At 39.2% G+C, this 19,548-nt stretch overlaps 1 protein-coding gene across 2 annotated transcripts in view; it reads right to left on the bottom strand.

The window, feature by feature from the left end:
• The window catches only part of CRPPA (CDP-L-ribitol pyrophosphorylase A), a 119,900-nt gene that overhangs the window by 9,284 nt on the left and 91,068 nt on the right, over positions 1–19,548 (bottom strand). The window contains exon 10 of one of the 2 annotated variants that reach the window (XM_071805084.1): positions 2,962–3,035. The exons of the other annotated variant lie outside the window; for it this stretch is intronic. Coding sequence (XP_071661185.1) covers positions 3,018–3,035 — 18 coding nt within the window. The 3' untranslated portion in view covers positions 2,962–3,017. Of the gene's footprint in view, positions 1–2,961; positions 3,036–19,548 lie in introns of those variants that run through there. 2 annotated transcript variants of the gene reach the window in all.

Here is a 19,548-nt window from a genome sequence, read left to right as displayed (position 1 = left end):
CCGAGTTAACTCCCTGCAGTTAAATAGTTGTACATCTGTGCTATGATCAACCCAAACCCAGACAAATTGTGCATAATATGTGATAGTGTACTGCACCCTCTGTCTCCTGTACATTGATCAACCATGCCTCTTATAGTTCATCGTAAGAAAACTGAAAGCAATCAACATTTAAAGTGACTGTGTGGCTACACTGAGATCAGACAAGTATTTTAAATCTTCTGGAGTCTGTAAGGATTACATCCCTAATGCTATTTCATGTATCTTTCCACGTAAGATTATCAGATTCAAAACTGAAGCTAAACATAGCTCTCTTGGAAAATAAATAAATAACAATAAAAAAATAATTAAAAAAACCTCCCAAACCAAAACAAAAAGACCCAACCGCCACAAACAGCCAACCCCATAAATTGGATTAATTGCATTCTCTAGTATGAAGCAAATAGACACAGTTCCCCTAAATCAGCTGTTCTAAACCAGCTCCATTATCCACACACTCTGCAGCGTGTAGGTGAGCAGGGTTCAGTTCTGTTCTTTATGCAAGGTGCTTCATCTACTCCCCAACTCACGCTTTATTTGGATTGGCTTTAAAATTCCTGTGGAGGAATTCCCATTTCATGTGCAGTCGCTGTATCACAACAGAAAGATGACATGAATCCAGGCTAGACACTAGTCCAGATGCCTGGGGAGCAAGTGAAAGCTCTGTTTTAACTTTTGCTCCAAAGTTTGTTCATTTGATGTAAAATAGACAAATGGTGTTTGGAACAACCATGAGCTAGGTGCCAATGCCTCTGTCATCTGCATAACCAGACTTTATATTTCCTTGTTCTTGTCCTCTCCAAGTCTTTTTTTTTTTTTTTCCTGTAAGAAAAATTGTTAGCGTGATCATATTGAATAATCAATAAAAATTCCTGGACCAAAAAATTCTCTTAAGAGTTTGTTATAAAAAGCATTTTCAGCACATTCAATCATTGCAGCTTAAGCAAGAGTTTTCATTCAGCACTTACCACTATCTGATCTAAGCTCTTGGCAAGAGTGAGTCTGCCAGTAGTGATAGCACAACCGTCTGTCAACCACCTTTCCTTCTAAGTTGTTCAAAAAGCTACCTCATGCTTGAGCTAGCAGCCAATTCTGCCACCTGTTTGGGACTAGTATGAAAATACTGGCAGAAATAAGCCACGTAACAGATGTGGTTGTCTGCAAAAGTATATTATGTGTTTGAGGTTTCTTAGAGGTGGTCTCTTAATACAGTATGTTACCAAATAAGACTATAATACAAAATGTTAATATATGTTACTGTACTACCTACAGGCCCTATGAAGTATCACTCTGGCAAACTTGTAAAACACACCATAAGGGTTTTTAGGGGGAAGGAAAAAAGTTTCTTACTATCAGTACAGGAAAAGTGAGATGCTCCTGAGGCACAGGAGACCTGCTTCCTCCTCTGACAACCACCACTGCAAGCTGCTGAAAATCTGAGATCGGGCTGAAGTCGAGTGAAGTTGCGGCAAGTCTCTCCTCCGGTTTCCAAAAGCTGTGGATCAATCTGAGAGCACTGACAAATCCACGTGCGAGTGGCATTTAAGCCTCACATGCAGCAGCAGCACATTACAGCGTGTATGTGCGGTGGATCCTCTGCTGCCTGTTCCACTGTGAGAGTCTATAAATCCTTTGATGGGCTGCAGCATTAAGTTCTGCAGGCGGCCAGGAACACGTAGCAGACCCACCACACACACACGCATATCAAAAAAAAAATGGGTAAAACAGTGCTGGCCTCCTGCAAAACATAACACCTCAATCCTGCAAGTCACTTGGACACTCAGAGTACACCAGGCACCAAGAGAAGATGGAGCCGCTATGGATCGTGTGTGAGTGCATTTGACACATGGGGCTAGTAGCACAGCAAAAGCGGTTCAGCACAGATTAGCTCAATTTTTCCTATTATAAACTGAGAAATACAGCGCTTTCAAGCTCAGTTTCACTCAATGACTAGTGTTTTAGCCCTAGTCAGCAGTATTAGGAAGGTAAAAACGTGTATGTGGAGAAGATGGAGAGAAGTGTTGGGGGAACAAGCTGGGAGAAAGGAGAATAGAAGAAATGACGGAGGTAAAAGATTAAGTACACAACTATCTCAATCCTCAGAACATAAAAAGACATACCTTTGTTAAAGATCAGCAGAATTACTATCAATGCCAGAGTTTCTCGCTGATTAGCAAACTCTGTCATACAATGCAGGTAAAAAAAGGAAAAATCTTCAAAGAACTGAGTAGGACATTTCTACCCAGTGAGAACTGAGGTCATCAATGTAATTGTAAAATTACAAGCAGAGAAGTATCACATATCTGAATATTTCTCTTCACTTTTAGAGCACTATGCCATCATTACTTAGGATCTGACAAAACCTACCTAATGGAGACAGAGAAAACAATACAGCATTTCTTCATCTGAAATTCTAGCAAGAGCAAAAAAAGACATATTTTATGGTAAATTTAACACAGAATATTATGATATCACAGGTTTTCCCTTTCTGTCCCATCTTATGTTGACAATATAGATTGGTTGTTGCATTTTTCAAGAAAAACATGAACACAGTAGTTCACAAACATCTAAGTTGCTAATATGCAGTACAAGACATGAAACGCTTTACTATCAGAATTTTGCATACAAATGTGTAGGAGCGGTTTTATATAATTTGTGACATAAAATTTGTGACTGTGGTTATCAGTGTTACATAGAAAGTCTGGGCAACTTTTAATAACAAAATGGGAAGGTCTTTGGAAACAATGAATGATGCATTTGAATTTCCTAATGGGATGCTGAAAATCAGTGCAGAAGAAATGTGAAGTTTTTTTCCATTTTTTCAGCCTAAAGCACAATTCTCTTCCCTCCTATAGGTGCCAGCTTCGTATGGAATATTATGCATAACAGACATCCAGCTCTTCAAAATAAGAAAAGGCAAGTTTGTGTCCATTTCAACATAAGCATTCTGTTCAGTCATTAAAATCTTCATTATACAACTTCTACAGACTGTGAATACTCTGAAATACAAGCACACGGCTGCAGTAAATAATTGATTGGAAACATTCCTCTTGATTACAGATCATTTATTTGAGATGGCTCAGAGGAAAAACTGTATCGCCTACTAAAAAACAAAATTAAAACTTCTCCTTTGGGGAAAGAAATAAACAAAAACCAAGAGATTCTGAGGGGCTAAGTATGTGTACACATGTGCTGGGCTATTGTTCATATCCCAGTCTTGTGGCTTCCAAACTTTTAGGATGATAATATCAGTTCAGTGGGGTAAAGGCCACATTCCAATCTTTGTTACAGAAATACAAACCAAAGTAGCTAACAGTATTACGAGACCAGTTGCTTTGCAGTTGCAGAGACTGGAATCCAACTTTAAACTCTGCATTTTGCTACCAAAGATCTAGTATTTAACTGTTTTTAAATTGTTTTCTCAAAATTTCAAAAGTGGCTTCAAAGTAACTCAAATGTCAGTGTTTTGAGCAGTGAGACACACTGAGAGGGAGTGGCTGTCCAAAAGCTCATCACTGAACATTCGATATCATAGATTTCCCTAATTTGATACTCTTAATTAAATCTAGCTGTCTGCTTGCAAGTGGATTTTGAGTTGCACCATCTCATCGTTGTTCGAGGATGGAATGATTACAGAATAAATCATAAAACCTTCATGTTTAAGTTACCCACTGAAATCTGAAAACATCCTTTAATCAACCTTGACATTTTAAATTAAATATCCATCCTACATCTTTCATCTCACCACTCAAATTCTACTTCTCTGACCATTTGTCTGACATTTAGGCATAGTTTATTTCCCGTCTCTGACTTCTTTTCCTGTCTACAGCTGACGGTCAACAGCCTACTGGAATGCAAAAGCTATGAATTCCTTACAGTTCAAGACTTTTATGTAAGGCCAAGCTCGTCTGCTTTCTCCCAAAAAATAAAAATACCAGACTGATGAAGAAGTGTCCAGAAATGAGACAAAAAGTTACAAGGACATAAGGTGACATCTCTCCTTGGAGAGTAAGAGGAGAGGAGTCACCAGGGGAACAACCAGTTACAACACAAGTTATTAATAAAGATTCATTCCCTTTGTCTCGCACACCAATGTGATGTTCTAATACATTAATTTTGTGGTAATTCTGATTGTTCTCAACATCCCTTTGCACAGAGCATGGACTTGTTCCCTACTCCAAAACACTCCTCATGCAGTAGATGTAAGAAGCTGGAAAGGAACTTGCATTTCTTACAAGCACAAATAATTCTACAGGCAAAGGAGCTCTAAACACACTCAAGTGCACTCAAATGTATTCAAATACACTCAAAGCTGCTGTGATTGGAGAAAGCGTGTTTGCCTCTGTGTATCGTTTTCTTTCAGGAGTGTTGCCTACGCTATGTTTATTTACACACGTAAGGCTGGACAGTTTATCTGAGCAGCACCCGAGGCCATGAACTGAATGAATCCCTATCCAGTATGCACAAAGAAATAAAAATAATTTCTAAAAATGTTGATCCAAACTCTCAATTTTCCCAGGTTAAAGTTTTCAGCTAAGCAATGGGAGGAGCATATAAATTTTGAAAAATTAATCCTAGAGGAAAGATGGCCCTTTGAGTCCGGTGTGAGCAGAGGCGCTGGGTTTGGCAAGCAGCAGCAAACAGCCTGTGTCCAATCCGCAGAGCAGAGAAGAATCATAAAAACACACACTAGGAAGCCACTGTGGCCAAGTGCTGTTTTCACTGAGGGGCTGAGAGGAACCGCCCTGGACACACCGAACCTTTTGTGGAAGTGTGGATGGTAGCTACGGATGGACAGGGCTCAGGGGCATAAGTGCCATTTTTAAAGACACAATCGAAGCATCTTCAAGCGAGCTAACTTGCTAGCAGTATGACTGGCGCAGCATAAAATTTCAACACAGATCGATCACACGTGCAGTTACTTTCTCAGCTGTTTTTTGCAGCCACTTGGTAGCTGGTGCTGTGATGGCTGTTGTGAGCCTGGGCCCCCACCTGAACATCCCTCCGTAGCGTGAACTGCATGAAAGAATCTCTCCTGTCACTAGCTACTGACTAAACCATCACACAGCTGGAGGGCAAATAGCCCATTCCAAAAAAAGCAACCCCTTTGAGTATAAGCCTAGTGATAGGAAGGCAGGAGAGGCTCCAAAACTGGCCTTGTAGCCAAAAGACAGCAAACAGATGAAGCATTTAGTACCATTCCTCAGGGTTCCCTGGTAAACACAAAATGTATAATCCTTACAATTTTAAGGGGACTAGATGTGCTTGCTTTTACATTCTGGTTTTCTTTCAGGCTATGAGAGTCCAGCTACACCACAATGACAGAGCTCACAGATGTTCTCTTACATAAAAATCAGGGTTTGCCAAGACAGGCTTCTTTTTCTTTCTGCCAGCTAATATCAGCCCAAACCACGTAACACAATAGCCTGTCCATATACAATTTAAGGCACTCAAAATTAAAATATATCGAAGTGATAAAACTATTGTAAAATAACAAAAAAAAAGTTTTGCTTTTTTTTTTTTTTTTTTTGGAAAAATGGCTATTTTAAAACTATAGAAAGAAACTGAATACAAAGTAAAAAGAAAATTAATAAAGAAATAAAGATATGAGTCTTGATTTAGCAGATGGGTGAATTGTACTCCATAATTAGGACACTTTATTAAAAACGAAACAGACAAAGTATTTTGTTTAGCTATGAACACATCCCTTTTTATGAGATTAGCGTTCTATGTTAGGCTTATCCTTCAGGTATGTTGCATCTTGAGTTGCATAACAGAGGAGTCTGTGTTTCACAGCCTTTAACACTTTCAATTAAATTGTTACCAATGTTTCCTTTCAAAAGATCCTAAAAGCATCTTGTGCCTACTTGCAACTTTAAATATGTCCTGACTGTCTGTAAAGATAAGTTCAGTTCTCCCTCATATCTCCTCACAATAGGCATTTGATTAAGAAACTATTTATGACAGTTCCAAGGGCATGACTAAACATGATGTGTGAGTTTACCACATCACTTACTCCTCAGTTTAAAATCTGGGTTATCCAAAGCTGATAGAAATCAATGGGCTGAGAACAAGTGACCAGTGCTGTTTTCATGGTGATGGGCACTAGTCTTTTTCATGGGAAAGGGGATTGTTATTCTTTCGAGACAGGAAGGCAAAAGAGGTGATATTTGTGTCTTGCAGACTGCCTGCATGTGGAGTGATTTTGTTTTTCAGCTTTCCCTACAAAAGCTGAATATTCAGCTAAGTATTTCTGTCGCAAATATTTAGAAGTGATGCAAGAATCATGATATGGGATATTAAGTAAATACCTGTATAAATCACCGGCATGATCTCACTTTAAAATGTGAATTGGTAATAATATTTAAAATAAACTCAAGAATAATTAAGAGGGCTTAACAGCATTATTGGATTATTTTTCACAGTCCAAAATAAAAGCAAGCAAAACACTTAAGTAGTTTTCAATCTGATAGTAATTTTGACAGCAGTTAATCATTACAGATCCTAGACATAAGACTACAGAGGAATTTTGAATTGATTTTTAAAAGTCATTACTTTTTTTTGGTAAGAACTGCTTTGTAATAACAACATTCACATTTAAGGGAAACATTGTAGTTTAATTTTTTGGGGTTTTGGTGTTGATACCCACAGCTACTGAGGAAATAACTCCCACAAAATGGTGCGACTACTCAGGCGGGAACACTGGATGGCACAGATGTGAATCTGAGCACCCAGGGTGTGAGCCCAGCTATTACAGCCTGTAGAGTTGCTATGTCATACATTTGTTTGGTTAAAAAAGGAATAGAGCTGTTTAAGCCTCATTCAGAATTAAAAACTAATGTAGCTGCTCAGATGAGTTAGGTGTTAGTTAAGAATTAATCTCCTGGTGCTTCAACTAGAAAGCACAAGATTTTCTCTTTTATTTGCCTTTTTTTCCTCCCAGCTTCAATACTTGCTTCCAAGTGCACAGCTGCATTTAGAACTGCATGCATCTTTGTACATGGACAATGATTTCACATTGTTCATCTCCTCAGCCTGTATTGATTAGATGAATGTGTGGTTTGGCTTTTCACGGACATGTTTTAAAAGTTTTCTCTGGACAAAAGAGTAATCTCAAACTCCATTTCCACTAATTCCTCTCTCGATTCAATATCTCTTTGTCTTCAACAAACTGTATTCCCTTGTGCCTGCTCTTGGCCTCAGCTTTTACCCCATACGCTCTGCTGTCTGTTCAGCAAGCAGAACTCTGTCTGCAGCGCTGTGTACGTGCCACAGCCTCGTCTCTTAACACTCTGAGCTGCCTTCAGTCACAACGTCTCCCTCACAATGACTACTGAGATTAACTTTCTATTATTTTCTTGAAGCTTACCCGTTAGCAATTTTTGCAGTAACTTTAGCTGCTGAATACCCTTTTATATGCACAAAGTGAGATTCCATTTTCCCAGGCAAACAAATCTGCTAAGCGAGCTACACGTTCCCCTTGGGTCCACTGAGAAAACACAGGCTGTCTTGTACTTGGGGCTCTCTAAGTACTTGCTTCAGCCTAAAGACGGGGCTTAGAAAGCCTCATGCTCTCAGTTACTGCTTTCTGATTATTTCCTACTGGTTTCCACATACCGTCTCCTTTAATCAGCCCTGACACTAGCAGAAAGGATTTCCCAAAATGCTTAGCCTAACCTTCACCTGAAAAAAAATACTATTGTCTTCATGCCTTAGTTACTTTCCTCCTCTTATAACATTGATGTTGCAGCACAGATTTTTACATAAACTGTATAGCATAATAGAAACAGGTATTAGAAAAAAAACTGTGTGTCTTCCACTCCCATGATATCTTAAAACTACTTCTCAAATCTTTGCTCTCCTTACCAATATACCGCACAACATAATTTAAGCAACTAGTTCAGTTTTTCCCTGAGAAAGCTGCCATGGACCCTACAATTTTCAAAGTCCTGGAGTTGGCCACTGTGATGTTACTTTCTGCTGTGACTTTAGTGTGTGTTCAAAGGAACTAATATTGTATTTACACAATAGATAATACATAAACTGTAATAAGTTATGACAGGCATTGTATTTCAAGACAATTATAATTTGCCTCCAGTAGCTTTATAAGGCATGAGACTAAATACCTATTGAGTTTTACCACCCAAGAAGAACTGTTTTGGACTAAAATGCCTGGATTATATTACTGATATAAAATAGAAAATTAACATCAAAATAAGGAAAACAGGCTACATATTGATTTGTGAATGATCTCATTGCACACCAGCTCCACAACATTATTTTTGTCAAGAACCCTGAAGCTATTTATAATGGCAATTGCTATCAGTTCATTTTCAATTTCTTAACTTGTTAGGCAAAAGAAAAACACAGTTCAGATGAAAAGAACTAGAAAATACTCTCATAAACAGTTAAACAGTTAAAAAGCAGAAGTAGTGCATGATTGTGAGATTTTGCCAGCACACTCTGTTTATAAAGCATACATTCATTTCTTAGCTTAGAACCTGAAGATAACGTTTTAAAAATTTCAAATTCACAGAACAATGCTAGTTCATGAGCAAAGGGTCAAAATTCAAGACGCATATTCACCATGCATTCATTAAAATGGCAATCCATGAATCCTTGTATCTAAGCAAGGTAATTCAAACTGCTGTGTGATTTGCAATTGCAATTAAAGTTTGTTACTTGTGAAAACTCTTACATTTATTTTGGAATCAGTTCCTTCTCTTGCAAGAACTGTAAAGGCATAAAAAGCATCACAAGGCACCGACACAGATTATTTAGTTACTGCCCACTTTGTCAGTCCAACCTTATGTAGAGACACACACCCAAGATTCAACATCAACAGAACATGAAAGCTTTTGGATGAAACAAACTACCAGCAAAGACTGTTGGTAATAACAAACTCAATCATCTCCACAGGAGGTAGATACGCACTCTCTGAAGTCACACATATGAAGGTTACACTCAGGTGCTTCAGGTGCAATAACTGAGGATGGCTTCTGGCAAGTGCATTGTAAAGCTCTGAGGGCACCCCATAGACATCAACCTTTTTGCAAAAGTATAAATATTTCTGATATTAATTGCTCATTTGTTACACACATGTCCATACTGTACTTAAGCTAGGACTCTAAATCTCTCTTGGCTTTATTTAAGACACAAAGCACTAATAGCATTACTGATAAGTGTCTGTACCTAAAAAATACTTTAAATTAGTCTTGATAAAATATGTAAACCACACACCTTTGTTTCTACTATAAATGATTTCTAATGCACCTTCAAATGTGAGATCATCAAAAGCAGACATGAGCATGAAAGATATTGTGTTCAGCCAAAGAATATTTCGTTAACCACTCCTGTTAGTTGTCCATTCTGTTCTCTCTCTTTTGCAAATTCTGTTTCTGCAACTACAGCTTAAGACATGATATGAAAAGTAGAGAATGAAAAACAGGTGGTAGAACACTACCGTACAGCTTAAATGGGTGAACTGTATAACCTAATTACATAAATAAAAGTAGGAATCAGATTCCAAAGGCAACATAAAAAAGTGAGAAATCTGGCTTGTATGCCAGTCAAGAGGTGCTTTCCATGTTTTATTTAACATGAAAAGAGTTGAAAGTAACAGTGCACTACAGCCTCCTGGGGTACAGGTATCAACAGTGTCTCAATGACACCAGAATTTACTGTTAAAGATAATATATCCATCCATGCATATATGCTTATACATAAAACAGGTGAATAGGTGAATTAATTTGTAGTAAGAATAAAGGCAACTTTTGAATACAATACTACCATTATTTCATACGGATCCCTTTGTTAATATTTATTACATGTCCAAGATCAGAATTTTTTGTGATAGTATTTGGAGACAAGGTGTACAACTGCACAGTTACAGATAAAGGACTAGCACTGAGTTGATATAACCTCACAAATAATCCATAACAAAGCCCATGTAATAATATGATCTGACATATACGGAAAAATGTTTTAAAACAAAGGTTTTAAAAATATCCTTCTGTGTAACATAACGAGCTCTCAATGTCTATTGTGATGAAAGAGATGTGTGGCTATAAATGCTTTCTTTTAAAGCAGACAACCAGATTGACACAATCCACAAGAAATTCAGGATTACAAAACCAAGCAATGGGAGAACAGCTCTTAAAGTAGCTACTAAAATTTACTCCTACATCAGATGACAGGATACAAAACCATATCAGATTTAGACACCGATTCACAGAAGAGTTTTATGGCTTTCAGTAGACCTTGGACAGGAAAAGCGTGCTCAAGTCCAGAAGTACCACCTTAAAATCCAAGGATACGCACAAGTCAAGTAGTTCACACATTTTGATGCTATGCGCCTGAGATATTCTGGTTTAGAAGGAACAAACCGCTAAAACGCACAATCACTAAACCTAAAATCTGCTAAATCTCTGTATACTTTCTCTAAGTTGTCTGACTTACTGCACTTCATTACATGCAAAAAAGTGGATAACTAAATCAGGAAGCCTCCTTCCCCTAGACCAGGGGTGTCAAACTCATTTTCACTGCGGGCCACATCAGCCTCACAGTTGCCTTCAAAGGGCCGAATGTAATTTTAGGACACTATACATGTAACTACTCCTACTTTTATACAGTCCTAAAATTACATTCGGCCCTTTGAAGGCAACTGTGAGGCTGATGTGGCCCGCAGTGAAAATGAGTTTGACACCCCTGAACTAGACCCTCTTTAGAGGTATAAATGAACCTCTCCTTCACAGTATCACAGTATGTTTGGGATTGGAAGGGACCTCAAAAGTCCAATCCCCCTGCTGGAGCAGGAACGCCTAGGTGAGGTCACACAGGAAGGTGTCCAGGTGGGCTTTGAATGTCTCCAGGGAAGGAGACTCCACAACCTCCCTGGGTAACCTGTTCCAGTGCTCTGTTACCCTCACTGAGAAGAAGTTCTTTCTCAAATTTAAGTGGAACCTCTTGTGTTCCAGCTTGATCCCATTGCCCCTTGTCCTATCATTGTTTGCCACTGAGAAGAGCCTGACTCCATCCTCGTGGCACTCACCCTTTATATATTTATAAACATTAATAAGGTCACCCCTCAGTCTCCTCTTCTCCAAACTAAAGAGCCCCAGCTCGTTCAGCCTTTCTTCATAAGGGAGGTGCTCCACTCCCTTAATCATCTTTGTTGCCCTACGCTGGACCCTCTCCAGCAGTTCCCTGTCCTTCTTGAACTGAGGGGCCCAGAACTGGACACAATATTCCAGATGGGGTCTCACCAGGGCAGAGTAGAGGGGAAGGAGGACCTCTCTCGATCTACTGACCAGCCCCCTTGTAATACACCCAAGGATGCCATTAGCCTTCCTGGCCACAAGGGCACAGTGCTGGCTCATGGTCATCCTGTTGTCCACCAGGACTCCCAGGTCCCTTTCCCCTACACTGCTCTCTAATAGGTCATTCCCCAACCTATACTGGAACCTGGGGTTGTTCCTGCCCAGATGCAGGACTCTACACTTTCCCTTGTTAAATTCCATCAGGTTATCCCCCGCCCAACTCTCCAGCCTGTCCAGGTCCCGCTGGATGGCAGCACAGCCTTCTGGCGTGTCAGCCACTCCTCCCAGCTTAGTGTCATCAGCAAACTTGCTGACAGTACACTCAATTCCCTCGTCTAAATCGTTAATGAATATATTGAATAATATTGGCCCCAGTACTGACCCCTGAGGCACTCCACTAGATACTGGCCTCCAACTGGACTCCACACTATTGACCACCACTCTCTGGCTTCTCTCTTTAAGCCAGTTTGCAACCCACCTCACTACTCTATTGTCTAGACCACACCTCCTCAATTTAGCTGTGAGGATGCTGTGAGGGACTGTGTCAAAGGCTTTACTGAAGTCAAGGTAGACCACATCCACCACTCTGCCATCATCCATCCACCTTGTTACATTCTCATAAAAGGCTATGAGGTTGGTCAAGCATGACTTACCCTTGGTAAAGCCATGCTGACTGCCCCTAATGACCCTCTTATCCCTGATATGCCTTGAGATGACACCAAGGATAAGCTGTTCCATTACTTTCCCAGGGACAGAGCTGAGGCTGACCGGTCTATAATTACCTATAATTACCTTCTTGCCCTTTTTGAAGACTGGAGTGACATTTGCTTTCCTCCAATCCTCGGGCACCTCTCCCGTTTCCCAAGACTTGGCAAAAATGATGGAGAGCGGTCTAGCAATGACTTCAGCCAGCTCCCTCAGCACCCGTGGATGCATCCCATCTGGACCCATGGATTTATGGATGTCCAGACTATTTAATTGTTCCCTAACCCAGTCCTCATCGACTAAAGCAAACTCCTCCATTGATCTGGCTTCATCCGGGTTCTCAGGGGTACAGGGCTCCCCAGGACAGCCTCCAGCGGAGTAGACAGAGACAAAGAAGGCATTCAGTAATTCTGCCTTCTCTGTGTCTTCTGCCACCAGGGCACCCACCTCATTCATCAGTGGGCCTACATTGCCTCTGGTATTAGTTTTATCTGCTATGTATTTGAAAAAGTGATTCAGATCAGGAGCCTGATGCCTACAACTTGTTTAGATATTGTAGCTGGATGTCTTAATCAAGTGACTGTAATATGGAAAGGAGTGATTTATTTTCTTTTTTTTTCAGATTCCAAGCAGAACTTTGCATTTCTTACAAAATCTTGTTTAGCTGAGAAAAATTCTTGTGTGGGTGAAGGGCACTATAAAAAAAAAATCTATTCTAAAGGCATGCAAAACCTTATATATATTAGCAGCAAAACACTAAACCAAGTACCACAGACTCTTATTTTTCATAAAAACTGCACTTAATCTTTCTGTGGTAATAAAAAATAACTTAAGACATTATTACTTGAATAGTCACTGAAAAGAAAAGCAACATATTGCAATGTGTTGTTCCATTAGAAAACTATACGTAATTCTGTGTCCGCATTAGTTGTCTCCCATGCACAGAAAATTATACTGGAACTTGATAGATTTTAATTGCTGCAAATGATGCTGAAGAATTTTACTCCTAAGCACTTGTAATAAAAGAAGTTTGTATTTTCTGCCTGCCTTTTTCTTGCAGGTTTGTTTTCGATTTCCCATTTTACATAGTGTCTGAGTAAAAGTACTACAGGTTAAGTAACAGATATTTTCTTAAAGACTTGTGATTAATTATTTCTCTTTGATTTAACTTTTTTGTTTAAATGCTTTGTATACTGTACAAAGATAAGGAAATTCGAATGCCAGGTTACCTGGTTCCAAAGATATTTTTGTGTAGTAAATAAAGTTCTGCAACACACAGTGATAAATTCAAATATACAGCGGTTTAATATATAGAAAATGAGAATTCATTAGAGAAAATTTAATATTTCTACAATTCTATTATATTTTTTTATTTCGATAACTTCCACAGATTATCAATCTGCAGAAAAAAAAAAAAAAAATTGAAAACACAGAACTGAGTATTTCTATTTAGTAAGAATTAAGAAAAATTTTAAATACCCCACTAATAGGATGGAGATAAAACAAATTCAGAATCTTGAAACTGGAAAAGCTTTCCTTTCCATTCTTTCTTGTGGTGATTAACAGGGATGGCACTGCACATGAGAAGTGTCCAAGCCACCAAGATTAAGCCAAACAATTAAATATGAACATTTAAGAGTCCTAACAACTAATTGAGCACAATTGAGATGAAAAGAGAAGTTCCATAAACTTCAGCGATAGTCAACTTAATTAATCTCCTTTGCTTTTTTTAAACACCCAGATTTAATAAGTGTAGGACAGAGCATATCAGAAAAATGAAGCATGCCTGCCAGATACTGTTGCTTAATTCATTGGAAGGTAGACAGGGAAGCAACAGATGAATGACACATACTGTATGTGATTCAGAGATACTACCAGTTCACTCAAAAGTTCATTTTAACAAATACACAAAAGAGCTCTAAAAATGTCAGCTGCATTATCTATAACTGGATGAGTTTATTAAGTCTATTCCCAAGTCACACCTATCACACCCACTCACTTAGGCAAAGACAATTGTTAATGAAGAAATATTTTCTAGTTCAATCTATTCAACCCGTGCTACAAATCTGCATTCAACAGAGCACTTCCAATTTGTCTGAAGTCACGTTTTCAAATTGCATGAATACACAAAGGATGAAAGAAATTCCACTCTTCTTGTGCATATGCCTTGCTTCTCCATACTTCAGAATTTGAGTTATTTCTCAGCAAAGCTTTTTTAGTACTATCACCTTCTATACTTCACTCTTAAATTGCTTTTTTTGAGCACTCATATCAGGCAGCTGCTATTATATTATTTATATTTTCTTTCCTAGAAACAGTATTTTCCCCAAAGGTCTAGAAAAATTTTTAAGCAAGCAAGTGCTACAAAGCCTACCGTTCCTTACAGTATAGTATTGCTGGTACCATCTTGCCTTAAGTTGCATTTGTGTGATTATTTAGACTACTGAACAATATCAGTATATAAAATATACTGTACAAGTATTTAAGACAAAACACATCTGTATACTGACTACAATGTGGAGTAAAGTCCAAGTATCAAATTCTTAATTTCTTGGATATAAAAACACATATGATGTTAATAAACATATTGATCATAGTTTTGTAAATGCACACATTTTAAAAAGGGATGCTTTAAGCAAATTTCTTGAACTAATAAACTTTTTTCTCTTTCACTGAAAAATCTGCTGAGTCTAAGACTAAAATTTGTATAGAATACTCCTCTCTCTTCTGTAGTATCTCTGCTTTTGTGCAATTCAAATACAAGAGTACATTTACCACAGAAAAAAATATTTTTTTAGACACAAGTAACTATGTGAGGAAATCCATCACCCATCAGAGGACAGGCTTTCTCACCATCTCTTTCTTGGTAGTAATTATGGAAAGAACCCATCTATTGATTTTGCTATGAATTCATATGCTGTTTCAAATTGTAAACCTGCATGCTCTATCACATGCAGGTGATGGGATGAGAACAGACACATCTCTCTCTTACCGTACCCAAGAGTTTCTTGTGGGTTTTCACTCTGTAATTCTGATCATGGAATTTATTTCAAAAGCATCTTTTAAAAATAAACCTCTATCCTAATATCTACTATCTTCCTACGTTTTGTTTAGAACACAGTGGTTGTGGCGCCATTCAGAGGGACCTGGGACAGGGTGGAGAACTGGCCAAGAGGAATCTTATGAAGTTCACAAGACGGGGAGATGTGAAGTCTGCACCTAGGGAGGAACAACCCCATGTGGCAGTACAGGCTGGGGACTGACTGGCTGGAAAGCAGCTTTGCAGAGAGGGACTTCAGGGTCCCTGTGGATGACAAGTGGGACAGGAGCCAGCAATACACCCTTGCAGCAAAGAAGGACAAACAGCCCCCTTGGCTGGATTAGTCAGAGTGTCAGCAGCATGTCAACGGAGGTGATCCTTCCCTGCTATTCGGCACTGGTGAGTCCACGTCTGGAGTGCTGTGTCCAGTCCTGGGCTCCCCAGTACAACAAAGATATGGAATGACTATATCGGAATACAAAGTTGATTAGGAGAATGGAGCATCTTTCATATGAGGAGAGGCTGCGAGAGCTTGGACTCATCAGCCTTAAGAAAAGAAAGCTCAGAGGCATCTTAGCATAGAAATAACTGATGGATGAGGATGAAGCAGCAGTCAGTAGTGACCACTGAAACCATAAGATACAATGGATGGGAATATTTTAAAAAAAAGAAGGCAACAATAACTACAAAAATCCACTACCACAATCTGGACACTGTGAAGGTGGCCAAACACTGGAACAGTCAGGCTGGAGAGTCTGTGAAATTTGTCCTTGGAGATATTCAAAACCTGACTGGACAAGGTCCTGTACAAGCCCACTGTAGCTGACTCCACTTTTACAGGGCAGTTGAACTAAAAGATCTCAAGAGGTCCCTTCCAACCTGAACAATTCTATGATTCTGGGACTTGGAACCACAGGAGAATCATTTCTGACAGTGCCATAACAGGCATCAACCTGTGGGTATGACTGTCAACATTTACCAGAATATGAAGCAGAACTGGTGGCAAAAAGCCAGTACAACAGCACAATGTACCTTATTATCATACTTTCTAAGCAGCATCACTCTCAGCTGTATCATTCATCTCATTGCACTAGTAAAATCACTGCACATACATCCTCCCTGTTCTCTTAATGGGCTTCTTGCAAATCTACCTCTCTTTTAATCTTCAGAGCACTATTTTGCATACAGGTGTCAACTCTGGCATTTCATATCAAACAGAGTCCTGCTTGTTTAAGTTGGAGTGTGTGCGTGTGTTTCCAAAATGTCAGTTTTGCAGCCCAAATGAGAGTATTGGTGGATATACTGTATGTTGCTGAACAATAAGTCTTAAATTATTTTATCCTATATTACCCCAGAAAGATGTTAAAATCTTAGTTTTCCTGAAACTGGGGTTGGGTGGTGTGCTTAACCTGGGCACAGTTATATTGTGTAAGGTCACTGCAGCACTAACTTAACATTCCAGGAGTAAATCTTGCTCTGGCTAGATTTAAAACCAGCATTATACCACTGTAACAGTTTTCAGTCGATCATATACTGCTGCAAGAATGGAATCAAGCCCAAAGTCTCAAGTTTAGTGCTACATCTCGATGTGTTTTAAAACTCTGAGCAGTGCTCTCAAAATAACAGCATATGTCATGTTCACCTTCGATGGTAAAGTTAATGTAGATATAGACACACTTGTGTGTTACAGCCTCACCCCACCATCATGAGGTTTCAGCAGAATTTTCAAAATGATAGAGAAAAACAAAGTTTAAAAGGCATTTATGGAGAAGTTGTTTAACAAATGCCTGAAGAACACATTATTCACAGATGATGTTTATAAATGTTCATCAAATCATAGAGTCATCCATCACTTGCCCTATATACATTGTGAGATAGGCATTTAAACTCAAAAGAAAAGCACATTATGAAGTCTGAGCATTAGAACTGATGGACTATTTAGAACTGTACAAAATTGCTATGTTAATACCACTTGGCTTTAACTTCCAGTGTATACTGTGAAAAAATGCTTTTTTGCTAACTGTATTCCCATCACTTCCAATTTTGAAATATCTATTTAATAACCAAAATACTGCTTCACAATAGTAATACTTAATGTTTCCACATTCTTTGCATGTTTAGTCTATCAAAATAAATTGCCATGAGAAAAACAATCAGACAACAAAGTCTGTTCCTATCACAAGAAGATCCTTATCTACATAAAATTTTTTAACGATGAATTGAACTCTCATTTCTCATCACAGTTGGCTTTGTACTCAATTTTAGACATGCAGCACCTTTACTACTGGCAGTGCTGCCGTCCTTGTACCTGCACTAGTGAGCACAACCCCATATATTTGCAAGGCAACCTGAATCTGTGTAGGGTCCTCATCTCACTTTTCGAGTATGTGAACAGCGCTGAAATGGAGCCACCAGCCACATGTTCTCAGTGGAGATGGCTTCCTGCACTTTGGGATATGTCAGGAAGTTATTTCTAATTATCAATATTTGAGCAATACTACCTGTTCGGGCCAGCCTGCTCAGGATATTTTCTTTTTATGAGGGACGTGAACAAAACAACATCTGGAAGACCTTTACAGCCCCAACCCCCTTTTCTTTAAAATGATTGTCTGACTTGATGATTCACTGTTGTAATTTTTCTAGTAACTGGCAACTTTGTGTTGCCAATTATTTAAATATCAAAATAATATACTTGCCTGAAGCAATAAAAACCAATAAAAGTAAGAGTTGGCATTTATTACTTACATTATAAAAATCCTGATGCAAAGAGTTTATCCAATTAGTGAAAAGAATGTTAGTTTAAAAGTACACTATGCAAAATGTTTAATGCTGTTTTCATTTAGATTATATTTGTACTCAAGTCCAAAAACAAGTAGTGAGAGTGACAGGGCTCCATTTTGCGAATCCTGCCATCTGGCACAGGATCCCTTGGAAGAGTCACAGAACAACTGTTTAAGCACCAGCTGCTGTCGAGGGAGACAGATTTCTTCTGTGAGGGGCACGGAGGGGAAAGGAACAGCCAGATGGGGGGATCACTGAAACATCTTCTCCCAAGCCCAGCCTCTAGACTAGCAGCATCCAGGCTTTTTAGATTTCACTTAAGCGAACCACCCACTCTTGGCTGCCTCTGCTCATTGCCAGCAGCCAGCGGCCTAACAGCTGTGAGGAACTTCTGAGCAGTGGTAAGAAAGTAAGGGAAATGAAGATAATTTAGAGTAAATAACAAAGGTAACGGGTAATTCCAGGGAAAGAGACTATTTGCTTACAAAAGGGATGCTACTGCTGTAGATAATTACATGCACTGAAAAGACAGAAGGAGAGGGGAAGGTTGCCTGGCAATGAAGAGAGGCAGGCAGCTGCTGCAGGGAAGGGAGGGACCTGCCTGCTGCTTTCCAGTGTAGAAGGGACAAACAGCTGAAGCTTAGGTTCTGGAAGGCCTGGGTTAATATTTTAACCCAAGGAATCCAGGAAAAAGAAAAAAAAAAGCTCCTGGGATTTCCTAAATTCAGACTTCTTCAGCAAGCAGGGCAGCATAAGAAGAGCAGATCAATAGAATGATGTAGTTGCTGCTGAGGACCTTGCAATCACACAATACACATTTGAGGGATTCAATACACATTTTGGGGGGTTTACTTCAGACTAGTTCAATCTGAGCCCTAGATCAAGCATTCTCACTTCAGTAGTTCAAAGGAAAGCTATCCCACAAAGATTTTGTTTCCAGAGAGCAGATATTTCAGCTGGATACTCTGGGAACCACTTCACCATCCTTTTGTCTGTCACAGGTCATACTGCTAGGTGGCAGGGGCAGTGACAGGCATCTCCCTTATAAGCCTCACATATGAAGTCAAGCTTTATTTCTGTTTTGCTTCCTCGTTTCTTCTGTGTGTGTCTTTGTCCTTGCTTACATAAAAGAGCCACCATAAAGCCCTCAGGAGTTTCCTGTCAATTCTGACCTTGCACCACTATTTTGTCAGTGACCAATGTAGAAGGAAATGTGACCCTGCTCCTCTGTCCATGGTCATTACTCCAACAGGATACCCCAAATGAACTGACTTCAGACCTCATGGAGGCACTTCAGTCTCATCAAGGAGACACAGAGTCAATGTCTTCCAGGAGTCTCTACCACCACTGCTGCTTTGTTTCTAGTCCAACACCACCTGAAGGTGCTAGAACCCCTGTATGGGACTACATCATCTTGGGACATTGTGTCATACAGACAGTACATGCAGGATTTTGGATGCAGAGACACAGTGAAAGCATTGCCATAAGCTGGCATCGTGATTTTACCACACTTAAAATAAATTTTCAGTGCCTACAAGTGTATTCAGTTAAAGTGGGCTAACCCAGTGTGGGAAAAGTCATAATCAACATCTCTGAGAGTGTTTTGCAAACCATAGTCTTTAAGCAGCACATACATACTCCATATGTAGAATATCCTTTCCTTACATG

This window comes from Patagioenas fasciata, chromosome 2 (genome assembly GCF_037038585.1).
Source record: "Patagioenas fasciata isolate bPatFas1 chromosome 2, bPatFas1.hap1, whole genome shotgun sequence".
NCBI classification, from domain to species: domain Eukaryota; kingdom Metazoa; phylum Chordata; class Aves; order Columbiformes; family Columbidae; genus Patagioenas; species Patagioenas fasciata.
Note: the sequence above shows the minus strand (reverse complement) of the source record. Positions and strands in the feature narration are given on the sequence as shown.